Source organism: Notolabrus celidotus, chromosome 6, assembly GCF_009762535.1.
Source record: "Notolabrus celidotus isolate fNotCel1 chromosome 6, fNotCel1.pri, whole genome shotgun sequence".
NCBI classification, from domain to species: domain Eukaryota; kingdom Metazoa; phylum Chordata; class Actinopteri; order Labriformes; family Labridae; genus Notolabrus; species Notolabrus celidotus.
In genome coordinates this window covers 25,658,330-25,671,259 of record NC_048277.1, presented here as the reverse complement: position 1 = coordinate 25,671,259, position 12,930 = coordinate 25,658,330, and the positions used below count along the sequence as shown (strand labels likewise).

Sequence of the window (12,930 nt, the reverse complement as noted above, 5' to 3'; positions counted from 1 at the left end):
AGCCCACGTATTCACAGTCTGTTGTTCATAAATACTGTATTCTTGGACAATCGTCAGTAGATTCTTACACCATGCAGATGGTCAAAATAACAAAGATGTATGAATAAAACATCTATTGTTACTTGGCCCACTCTGATATCAACACACACATTTTTTTCTGTCAAACTGACCTTTATTATGCCTTAATTGTGCTGTTTTGTCCAACCATACAGTATCAACTTGTGCCTGCCCCTGCAGGTCAAAGAGTTTTGTTACACTTGTCCCTGACTCACCAGCTCTTGTTGACCTTCCCAGTCCTGATGAAGAGCTTTGAGACCCAGCCTGAACAGCTGGAATCCAGCCCACTTTGTCTTCATTACATACATAGATGGCACTAACTGACTCAATGGGTCCCAGTGGCTTACACCTCCAGCACACCATTAGCAGCGCAAATGTGTGTGTTAATGGAGTTATAGTGTCTCTGTGGAATCATATGCATACAAGCTACAAACATCTGAGGTACCTTGGCTCGTGGAAGCCCTGGTAAGCGTAATGCTGCAGCAGCGTCCACGTGATTCCGTTGTCTGAGGAGAAATGCAGCAGGACGCCCTCCCCTGGTTGATCAGGGGCAGGACATGAGCTCAGGGTGCTACGGCTGCCCAGGCGAAGGGTAAACTGAAGGTACCTACAAATAATGAAAGCAAACATATGAAAGAGTGTAAGAGCAAGAATAAATAGGGTGAGGGAAGTAGGAGTTGGTGAGGACAAGGTGTGAAAAAGCGAAATGACATAAATAGAGAGAAAAGGGCAGGTTGATAAATGAGAAGAAAAAGTAAGGTGACCAAGAACATGTTCACGAAGCAGAGGAGAGAGAGAGAGGAGGGTTAGAGGGTAGATAAACAGACAGTCATGCAGAGCAGAGAGGTGGGAGGGAGGTGGCAGGATGATGGATGAGATGATTAAATGAATGAGGACAAAATTAGATGGGAGAAGGTGGAGGGAAATAAAGAGTGGCTGAGAGTCAGAGTTCCATGTATTCATGTTCACTGTACATACTTCAAACATAGCATGAGTTTGCATCCTCCAACTAATTCATTTATGTTCAGACAAACAATCATAAATGATAATGCAGTATGCATTATGATTTCCATCATCTGTCTTTGGCTGCAACTCACCCCCCAGCTCTCTCTGTCCTTGCCTGATCTGTGCTTCCATTTGTGCTGCAGTTTCCTCTCTCAGGCAGCTGTTCACTCCATCAGCCAGGAAACTGGCATTAAATATGACCATCAGGTGGCACACAGAGAGCCACAACAGGCATAATCAATCTAACACAGATGCCATATCTAACTTCATCTCGCCCTCTCTATCTTTCTCCCTCACATTTTCATCCTCTCCTCTCATCTGCAGTCACCCTCGTGATCACAATCCATCTCCCACCACAGAGTATGATTGAAAGAGTTATTGATGAAGGAGGAGAACGGATATATGGCTGGATGGAACATTTGGGGTATAAATCAGAAGTAAAGAGGACTGTTCAACAAACTCATCCAGAGATGGAAAAATCAGCAAAATAAGAATCTGCTAGTCTGGATGCTTGAGTGGAAATGTGATGCATATATATTTTACATTTCTGATCAGTTACTTGTCTGCACTCTCATTACCTGGCCTGGGAACTGTCTAGCGGAGCAGTGACCAAGTGTCTCCGGCTGTCCCTGTTGAAGACCAAGGCCTTGCCACTAGCCAGCACCCCACAGGCAAAGCTGACCTCAGCCCCGCGAAGGGAGGAGAAGCTGTGATAGGAAGAGAGACGTGGGCTGGAAAATCCCTCCGACAGGAAAGCTGGGAAAGTCTGAGAGGCAAGCTCACATGCTGGTCCGCTGAAGCCTGGATCACATCTGGGAGAAGAGAGGAGAGCAGAGGAGAAGGGGGGGGGGGGGGGGGGGGGGGGATTAGACAGTAAAAACATTGAAGAATATAAATGAGAAAAAGAAGAAGGAGATAATGAAAATCCATTAATAAATCATAACCATAATACAATTTGATTAATCCTGAATGGTGATGGTGCTGTAAGGCACAAGGTGGATAATGAGCAGACTTTTTAAAGACAGGGAGTTGGATTTATTTGGTTTAATAAAAAAGATGATCCTTACTTGCAGCCTGTGCGAGAACAATGTCCTCTTCCAGAACAGAAACGGAGACAGGCTGGACCCATATACACTAAAGCAGAACACAGGAATGGAAATCTAGTCATATTGTGGTGCAAAACATGCAGCTTTTGCATATTTAACCAAGAACTTTGCTTGTAAAACAGTTTTTTATAGAACAGGAGAAAAACATGGAGGTTTTCAGGCTCACTAACCGTTGTCTATGGCCCACATATTGCCAACTCCAGTGCCGGACTGTTTCCAGCGGAACCTCGTTGTCTCAGTCAGGGCAGCATTGGGCAGAGGGATAGAGATTCTGGTCCACCTAAGGAGACAAAATGAAGGATAAATTTACTCACAAAGATATACTCTAAATATAAACACGGGCGACATACAGATGTGCTGATTCATCCGTACCCGCTGTAGTTGTCAGAAGAGTAGATGGTGCTGTGAGGTAGATGGGGTCCAGCGCAGAGCTCTGGTAGACACTCAGTGTGGAGCAGAGACCAGGAGCGACCCTGGTTGGTGGAAAACTCCAGAGTCACACTGATAAAAAAAAAAACAGAGGATGTTTGTTTTCTTGCATTCAGAATGTAATCTTGTAGAGAAACAAAAGAGCTCTGAACTTCAACAGAAAGACTAATTTTCTCATCTTATGCTCAACTGTATCTGTATCCCTTCTGGACTATGTGATGTGATACATATGCAGTTTCAAATAACAGAAGCAGCTTGAACCTTGAGGATCTAAATATCCACAAGAAAGGTAACATGATCTAAAAGACCTCTTTGAACTTACATTACTTATCCTTAAGACACAGACTGAGTTCAGCTTTCTCCAGATGATACTCTTTAAAAGCATCACAGCAGTATGGGATGTTCTCTGTGTGCACCAGTTCCCTATCTTGACACCAAATATCTAGGGTGCCTCAGCCGGTTTGAAGGTCTCTTTTGTTGAAGCCTGATGTCGTGATTTGACTTCAAAAGTAGAAACATTTAAGAATAAAGAACTGTCTAACCTAGTTTCAAAATATGTCGCACCTGTTGGCAGGCTGGTAAGAGCCACAGCCTAAGTTGATGGAAAACTGAGCAACATGTGTGTGAGTGCCAGGCAGCACAGGGAGCAGCTGCATGAAGTCCACAGCCCATACATGACGGTTGGCTCCTCCATGTGACCGCTGCTCCAGGCAGAACTGGGTAACTGGTGTTTGTAGCTCAGTGGGCAGTGCCAGAGATACCACAGCAGGAGTCTGAGACAGGAGACACAAAGAATTAATACAGAGATGGTAGAATTGAGAAAATGGTTGCCAATGATTTACAACACAATTCTCTAATGCCTCAGGATGACATCTTCAATTTGCTTTTTGTTCTAACCAAGAACAGTGATCTCTTAGCAGTTACAAAAAGCATGTAAGACAAGCAGTGAATCCTAAAAGATGACATCAGGTGAAATAACATTCACCAAATTACTCATCTGCTTTTTAATGACTGCTAATCAGTAATAAATGAATCATCTCATACTGTTTTTGTCTCTCATAGAAATGTATCAATCACGTCTGGTAATGACATAAGTTAAGTTTGTTTGTGACAGAAGCAGAAAGAGTGTTTGTGCATGTATGCCATGTTTGTCTCACCCTGTAAGAAGAGTACGGAAGTGTGTCTAGAACCACGTGCTCTCTCCGCCCTTCAGACCTCCCAAATACGACCACATTGTTCTCATGGGACTCTCCTGGATCACAGTCAGCACCACCTTAATACAAACACACCTATTATCCATATGTAGATCCAATAGAACACACAGATTGAAAGCGTTATCATGAAGAAACCAGAGAGTGACACTATGCACATAATAATGTAGTAAATAAAGCTATTGTTTCTCAAATTAATGACAGATGAGTGTATGATGGATGGAGAATTTCCCGTACCCATGGTAAAGTGGAAGCGAAGGTTTCCGTAAGACGTGGTGTCGAGGTAGGGGGTGCACACTCTCCTCCGGCCCTCCCTCTCGAACACCAGTGCTGAGCCTGACTCAATCTCTCCACACTGGGTCCCATAGACAGCTCCCTCTATGTCCCAGCTGAGTAATGAAACACAGATGAGTGAGGCTGGATTAGTGAATGAAGATTTCACAACAAGAAATGCTCATGTTGAAAAGCTTCAAGACATTAAGTGGTATCTGAAATTCAAACTCAATAAATAAAGGAGCCATTCAAGCCATCATTATTTTTGATGCACTACTTTTGGAAAACTCCAACAACTCATTAGTGGATCATATTTTCAACAGTCAGATAAGATTTAACAACCATTTTTCTGAGAGTTATTATAGTAAATAAAGAACAAAACAGCTAAACGAAACATTAAGACAATCATTTTTCATAATATTGACAGAAAAAGAAACAGAGAGGCTACATTTGTTTGAAACTTTAGGAGCTTAGAAGCTGAAAACTTCAAATAGGACCAATCATACTCGTTACCAGCTGTATATTTTCATTCATAAGAATATATCCCAGAAAAAAATAAAACAACTGTCCAGTACTTGGCCTTTATGAAGCTATTCATCTCGTCCTATCTCCTGTCTCTTGAATATCTCCACCCATTAGGATTGACAAGTGTTATGAATCCTGCGTGCACCACTTCCTCTTCTTGCTGATTTCTAAAGTTAACTCTTGTTTACACACCGCTGTTAGGAGGCTTCGCAGCATACTGACCAAAACAACAAGATTCTGCAACAGCTTTTTTCCCCCCATGCTGTTGAGACTCCTGAACACGCTTCACATTCACCTCCACCTCAGACTGCCCTCCCCCCCAGCCCCTGTCCCAACACACTGGGATGGACCCTCGACAATCTTGACTCAGTTACAATGACCACCACTGTGCCTTCTGTATTTTAATAACTATTTATTACTGCCTATTTATTTCAATTCAATCGTTTAGCTGCTCTATTTATTAAATATATATATACAGTATATATATTGCAACATTTGCACCCTGCACTACCTCACTTACTGTTTTATCTGTTATCTATTCCCTCAATTATCCAAAATTAGTCTAGTTTAGTTTAATTCATATAGTCAGCCCTTTCTAGTCTGTCCTCATGTTGTTGTTGTTTCGTCTTGTTTTTATATTCTGTCTTTGTCAGTGTATTGTTTGTCTGGCATTTATTTGCACTTTCGCTACTTTGCACATGCCACTTGAGAAACAAAATTTCGTTCAGCTGTATACAAGCTATTCAGATGAATGACAATAAAGTTGAGTTGAGTTGAGTTGCTAAGTTTCATATTTCTGTGTTCTTGATAGATAATGCAGACCACACTCAGCTCCACCTGTTCATGTTTAGATCAGGAAAATTAACAGAAGACATTATTAACATGAGCACAATGCATGTCTCTGATGATCTGCTGTCAGGAAGCTACAAAGGCAAAGTAGATAGAAAAATAGTAGTCACTGAAAATGACTCCAGTACTGTAAGTTCCAGAAATCCCCATATGACTGTATGTTACTACCTACTGTTGGTTATTTGTATGCTGGAATACATTAAATTCACGCTACTATACTTGCGTAGACTGTTATGTGAGTTTGTGTACATACAATTACCATAAACACATGAGTTAGAACGGCTTTGGCTCAGGGAGAACTCTTTTGTGACAAGCTGTCAGCTGGCAATGGAACTACAAAAACAATTATAACTTAGTATGGAGAGCAGCCTGTGGCATGAGCTATTTGCTCATAGGAAATACTTCATGTTTCGTTACCTCATTATTTGAAACGTTGCCTTTACAATATTTTACATTTAACAGGAAATAAAGAAAATAAATGAAACCTTACTCACTTACAGCACACAGACACATCACAGATATTATTTTTAAAAAGCAGAGTTGTGTTTAAAGATCGTCTCTTGTCAACAGCACTCCCTCTGGAGTATTACTGAAGTCAGTAAACATTTGCCATTATTCACACCTTGCCAGTAAACAAACTCACTATGCCAGGAATATGGCATAAATCACCTGGAAGAAAACTTGCACATACATCATCATGATCTCACACACACACGCACACATACACACACACATACTCACACGTGCAGACACATATTTGTGCACAGTGGAGAGAGGATCCTCATTAGCACTGACAGAAGTTAACTCAGTATGTCAGCCCTCTCCTGCATTCTTCTACCTCCTCACTCTCCTCACCCTCCTCTCCCTCTTTTCCACCCCCTGCCTCCTTTTTTTTGCCATGCAGAATATAAGCTTCAGCATCTCTGTCAAAGCCAGCGTTGAGTTAAATTACATTTAATAGAGTGTAGCATTAAAACAAGCAACAACTCATCCTGACTGTCCCTCTCATGTGTTAACCCATAAAGCCTCTTGAGTGAAAGCAAAGGTGTGGTACAGCATGTTGGCATGCAGTGGGTCGGTATAAAGGTGCAAGGTGGCTGTTGAAATATGCTCCTGGTTCTGGTCCATTAATGTAAAAAACGGATCGACAGACCCGGTGCACGAGAGCTGATAATGACTCTCTGGCAGTAACACTATCATCTCTCCACTTTTATCTCTCTACCTCTTGCAGTGCCTCTGACAGCGTTGCCTTGCTCTCTGTAGATCATTGTGTATGTTTGTATGCATTCATGTGTGTGTGTGTGTGTATGTGTGTGTGTGTGTTTGTCTCACTCTAAACAGATGGAGTGCTGTCTCTGTAGCAGTCAGAGGTATGGCATTAACCTGTGTCAGCCTGCATGCCTGACTTAAACTTGTGCAACATGCTGTGTCGCATCACTTGACATATGACAAGTGACAGGTGTCAAAGCACGTGCACGCACCCAAACACAGACAGACACACACACACACACACACACACCACACATACACGCATACTGTGAAGTAGCTGTTATAACTTCCCAAAATCCCTCCCCACTGCTATCTCCCCCTTTCCCAGCTCGGTATTTGCCTGGTGCTGAGATCAAATTTGATCCTACATTTATTAAGTGTCATACTATCATTCTTTTGGCTTATTGCGTCCCTGTTTATTTGGCTCTGTGTTACATTTTGCTCTTTCAAAACAATATCTGAATTTTGTCCTGGGTCTGGCAACCTCATTTGGTTTTGTTATGATACTTTTCTTTCTGTGGAACAAACACTCCTTCAGTGCCAGGTCTGCTGAGTCAATAATAGCTTTAAAAAGCTTTTAGAAACCTGTAAATCCAGAGACTGTCCCTTTTATAAGTAGTACTTGCATGTTTTATTCCTTTTTGTATTATATTTAGTTTTAATAGTCCAGTTTGACCCTTTCCCTGTTATTCTTTAATTGTATTTTATTGTGTGTGTCAGTAAGTGCACTACTAAAGCACTTTGTCACTGTGTTTTTAAGAGGTGGTACACCATTAAGTTTACAAACCAAGTTATTAACGATAAAAAGTAAGTGAAAGGAATTGAATGAAACAATCCAATAAAGGCTCTGGGGATGAAATGGGATCATCACTGACTTACTTTGAGGGCGGGCTTTCAAAGTCTTCCTCCCAGTAGCTCCTTCCCTCCTCACGGTGTAGGTCAATGTCTCGGGTGGAGGAGAAGCTCTGTCCAACTCCCTCGCCACCGTGGAAATACAGAGCGTTTCCCTCAGACTGACAGGCATGCTGGCCAATAAGAGCACAGGTGTGAAACATGCAACTAGTCACCAAAGAAAAAGGCATTTCATAAAATGGTATTTCCTCTACTTTGACAAACAACACAGAATCATTTGTGAAAGTCTGTCTCTACAGCAACTTCAATTGTTCATTAGGCTCTTAGTCATATTTCTCGGCACACGGCTTCAGTCCTCAGTGAATGAATTGACTTGTAATGAAGGGAATCAATATGAATGTCTAATGGATTATCAATGTACCTTGACGGTAGCTCCAGGGAAGAAGAGCCAGTTGGCAGTATCTGGAGGGTCGAGATTGTCCTCCATGAGAGGAACTTTGTGAGCAGCATTGACAAGCAGCACATTGTCCAGACCCCAGCAGGACTCGTAGCCTTCAGGGCCTTGAGGGACCTCCTGAGACCAGCGGAGACGAACACCATCAGCTCTGGATTTATATGGCAACGGGAGCAGGTGGATGACAGTGCTGCTGTTGGTGGGGGCTCTGAAGGAGAGGAACAGATACATTAGTGAATGTGTGTGTGGCGGTTATATATATCAATGTGTTGAATGTTTACGTATTAAATAATAATTGTTAGTCATTAAGTAAGGCTGAAATGCCTCAAATATAGGGAGATGCTGCATGCTCTCTTTGTGAAGTGATGCTGGTGGAGGGAGGATACAAAGGGAATTAGAATGAGACCAAGTGATTTATTAGTTGAAAAATGACTTGTTTTCCACAAAGGCTTGCACTGACTGCATTTCAATATGATAGTTTAAAGAATTATCATTGCATTGTGCCCTGTGTTTAACCAAGCAGAAGGAGGGAGGGATAGAGGGATGAAAAACAGGGGGATCATAGAGGCACAAACAGGAGAGGGATGACAAATTGAGAGGGGGAGGTGTGACTGAGGGAAAAAAGAGATAGCGGGTGTTCATAACAGATGGAAGGACTGAATGAGGAAGAGGGAGGAAGAGAGGAGAGAGGACCTGATCTTCTCCAGTGTGATCCAGTCATCTGAGGTGTTGGAGTTACCACTTAGGCTGTATGACACAGTGATGCTGGGGTCTGAGTAACTGAACCTGCAGGAGCCTGAGCCTGGGGAATAGAAACACACACCACAAGCAGACACATACATGTAATGTTAACACACTCCTGTTGATGGACAGCTGGAAAATGTGTCGGCTAGTTTCCTTTTTACAACAGTTGGATTTTGTCAGCAGAGCAATGATCCTTGTTATGCCCCGAGAGCAGCCAGGCCTGACATGGTGGCTTCTTCTGACTGATTGCTCCCACATTCCCTCACTTAGCCGAGTGGAAAATTATGTTTAAATGGTGTCATGGTGGAACTGAGAGATCAGCAGCTTAACAGGGCTGACGGAGATATCAGGCCGGTATGAAGGGGGTTGGGCAGAGATGATCAGAAGAGAAAAGCTGGGAAAAAGACTCCACAGCTAACTACAGCTGAATACTTAAGTTCAGTGTGATAAAAAAAATTGTGTGCACCTTCAAATTGTGTTAGTGTGTGTGCTTTGGGATTTGCCAGGGTCAAAGTTGGCTAATGGAGGAAGCAGGTTAACCTCTATATCCAATGCCCCCCCATCTCCCAATCCCTCGCTCTCCCCCTTCTCCCACATGCCTCATGGTGAGCAGCTTCCATGTCCCGTCAGTGTCCCGCTGTGCCGCTCTATCTCAACTAAGTAAAGCTGTGCATTAACCTGCAACCATTTCGCTACACTGCTCAATGCACAGCACTCCTGCAGCAAAAACTCATATAAATGACCTGCAAACTAGAGTGAGGCCAGACAGCAGACTGGACGGAGAGAGAGAGAGAGAGAGAGAGAGAGAGAGAGAGAGAGAGAGAGAGAGAGAGAGAGAGAGAGAGAGAGAGAGAGCAAAAGAGCAAAATGCAGGAGGGCTGGGGGTCGGAGGGGTTGTCGCAAAGTATGTACTGTTATTTCCTCCCTGTCATGTTCCCTTTAGAACCGGCGGATGCATGTAATGGACATGAAAAATACAACACCTCTAAAAACTCTGCCATGGCCTTCTGGGTGTCTTTCCAGAAGATTGTAAATCATTCATTATTGTGATAGGAGAGGCAGAGCAAAGAGAGAGAGAGTGAGAGAGTGAGAGAGAGAGAGAGAGAGAGAGAGAGAGAGGAGAGAGAGAGAGAGAGAGAGAGAGAGAGAGAGAGAGAGAGAGAGAGAGACAAATACACTGTGCACCAGTAGGCTTACGAGCATGTATCAGGGAAAGACATGCCTATTTCATGAGAATGACAAAGGAATCTATTTCTCTGTCTAGAAAAGACTCTTGCATGTTAGGCTGATTTATCAAAAACAGGCTTCAAAAAGGTCTCGGGTATTATTCTGTTACACAAATCCCCTCCCTACGAGGGTGTGGTGATTTTATACTCACCCAGGGCAAACTGCAGAATTGAGGCAGTGCTGGTGTTGAGAGGTACAGTCGTCTGGTAGAGAAACACAAGACATGTAAGAATTCACCATTAAATAATCACATCTAGTTACTTTGAAATAGTATCAACATTCCACTCAAGTGGACATATTTTATTTTTATTTGTTGATCTTAAAAAATGTTGTTTTGTTCTTCAAAGAATGTTGAAAGTCTGTTGAGTGTGAGGCCACATCTAACAACGATTTTAAGGGTTTCCCACACTTTTATTTTCAATCACTGCAAGAGAAGCTTAAAATAAATAAACTTATTAAATAAATGAGATATGCAACATGTATTTTATGTGTAGTATATATGTGTGTGATTTGTTTATGATTGTGTTTGTGTGACAGAGGAAAAGAGACATGAGAGAACTAAGTTACTGGCTGTGTGTGTATGAATATATGCTCTCCTTGTTGCATTGGCAACCATCTGTGTGTAAATGTTTTTCTGTGTTTCTGGATGTGTACGCTTGTTGCACTTGACAGAAGAGCTGCCAGGCAGCTGCATCAAACATTTGGAGGAGTGACAGACAAAGCGAATGCTTATCAGAGGAGCACATAGAATCATGAGACGCTGAACACTTCTCTGCTGTTGACTGGCTTAATTCTCTTCCAGCAGAAGAAGAAAGAGTCTGAAATCAACTTTACAGAGACAGAATGAAGGCATGAAAACGATTGATAAAACATAATGAGTGTAAGAGTGTGTGCGGGAGGTGTTCTGATTTTTCTTTGTGTTATTGTAAATATTTATAATGTCTTTATAATATCTCTTTCAGAAATAACATCATCCACACCTTAAAAGCTGTCTTGCAGGGTTTGAAAGGTTAGCTTTGGCTCCAACAGCAAGCGAAAGATGCAGAATAGATGCAGCAATATTTTCAAAGTTGGAAAATGACCTAACAACCAATGTTATGGGAATGCTATGATGACACAAAGGATGAAAATTAAACAGCCAAACACAAGACACATACAATTACGTGTAAATGTTCCAGGAGCATTGTCAGTTTCTACTGGATATACAGCAGAGCTCTGAAACGACTGTATTTTTACCAGCAGGTTCCTAATAATATGTCTTACCACTTGCTATTACACTCTTAAAACAATATGTAACAGTATCTGACCTTATCCAGTGCCTCTAACAACTCTACATCTACCAAGCAAGTTTTCCATTTTGACATTATTTTAGCTGAACAGTCAGAGTGCAATTTGTTTTAACCTCAAACATGGGAAAATATTGAAACAATTCATGATATTGGTCAGTTTGCTTTTAATTATTTTTGTGAAACAAAGCAAAGCCTGACTTATGCAAACAGATTATTTACGATTGCAAGGGGCGCATCATAAAACCAGATGTAGTTAGTCAATTAAAGTTGTTCATTAGACAAAGAAGTTAAATTGACTGTGATAGTAACAGTGAGGCAAAATGCAAATGAAAGGACCAAATTAACAAATTAATTAAGAATTATAATAGAAAGGATAACTAACTTAGGTTCAGAAACTAAGAGTTTTTGGAAGTGAAAAGAACAAATTAAACTCTAACTAACTAAATAACTAACTATGATAAGATAAGATAAGATAAGATATTACTTTATTGATCCCCGGGGGGGAATTCAATTGTTACAGCAACCCAGACATAAGTACAATTAAGAAAAAGTTTCAATTAGTAAAATAAAATAAGCAAAAATAAAAATAGATAAATAAAATAGATAAATAAAGATAGAATAAAATTTAGATATATACAATGTTACAAATGGAATTTAGATTGTATTGCAGGTAACTACAGGCAGTATTAAAAGTGTTCCAGTAGTGACAGGTTGACATGATGAGATTATGGTTGGTAATGACAGATTAAGCAATAAATAAATAAATATGGATATGTAATATGACCGTGAGTTGTAGTAAACAATAATAATGTAATGTAACATAATATAATATGGCAAAGATAATTATATGATATAATATAATATTCATTATAATGTCATCAGCAGTCAGAGAGTCAGTACGGGATGAGATGATGAAGTGCGACAAACAATGCAGGGATGGTATGAATCTGTTCGGGGGGGGGGGGGGGGGGGGGGGGGGGAACTAACTAACTAACTAACTAACTAACTAACTAACTAACTAACTAACTAACTAACTGACTACAGACAAATCCTAAGGTGAGTGAGTGTACAGACAGTAATGTGAACCATGCCTCTCAATGATTTGAATTTCCCATTGTTTTAGCACTCACTTAAATGTAACCACAAAAATCTACATTTCCCAAAAGTGCTGCTTGTTTTGTCCTTTCATCAAAAAAAGAAATTTTTCCCAAAGGCCAGGGGTGCAGAAAACTGCTCTTTTGTTAGCATGACAGCATTACATAAAGGTCTCAGAGGCTGTTCAGAGACACAGCTGTTTAAACATGAGACTCCATAGTGGTCACAGCCAGTATGCTGTAGTTGCGGTTGTGGCTACTGAGTGGTTGGTTTCAATGTATGGTCAATGGGCCATAAAATGTACAGCGGTCACATTGTGGTTGAACATGGCACCTACCAGCTCTCTCTCTCCAAAGGGCTCACAGAAAGTGACTGCCCTGCCATGCATCAGCACACCACACTGCTCTCCCACCTCACAGTTACTGCACTCAGACCTGCGAGGAGAGAAGAAGAGTTAAGACTGAGTTATTATTAGAGCACAAAGTTTCATTGGAGAGCACACGAGATTCAGACAACGGCCGCACCCTTTGACTACAAGAGGAGTT

At 41.4% G+C, this 12,930-nt stretch overlaps 1 protein-coding gene across 1 annotated transcript in view; it reads right to left on the bottom strand.

Moving 5' to 3' along the window:
* The window catches only part of reln (reelin), an 83,047-nt gene that overhangs the window by 26,221 nt on the left and 43,896 nt on the right, over nt 1-12,930 (bottom strand). Inside the window, exons 7-19 of the mRNA XM_034685146.1 lie at nt 12,723-12,819; nt 10,153-10,204; nt 8,724-8,832; nt 7,998-8,238; nt 7,604-7,749; nt 4,046-4,197; nt 3,755-3,870; nt 3,162-3,370; nt 2,541-2,669; nt 2,339-2,448; nt 2,130-2,196; nt 1,641-1,874; nt 503-664 (exon numbers count right to left, since the gene is read on the bottom strand). Coding sequence (XP_034541037.1) covers nt 503-664; nt 1,641-1,874; nt 2,130-2,196; nt 2,339-2,448; nt 2,541-2,669; nt 3,162-3,370; nt 3,755-3,870; nt 4,046-4,197; nt 7,604-7,749; nt 7,998-8,238; nt 8,724-8,832; nt 10,153-10,204; nt 12,723-12,819 — 1,824 coding nt within the window. The remainder of the gene's footprint in view (nt 1-502; nt 665-1,640; nt 1,875-2,129; nt 2,197-2,338; nt 2,449-2,540; nt 2,670-3,161; nt 3,371-3,754; nt 3,871-4,045; nt 4,198-7,603; nt 7,750-7,997; nt 8,239-8,723; nt 8,833-10,152; nt 10,205-12,722; nt 12,820-12,930) is intronic.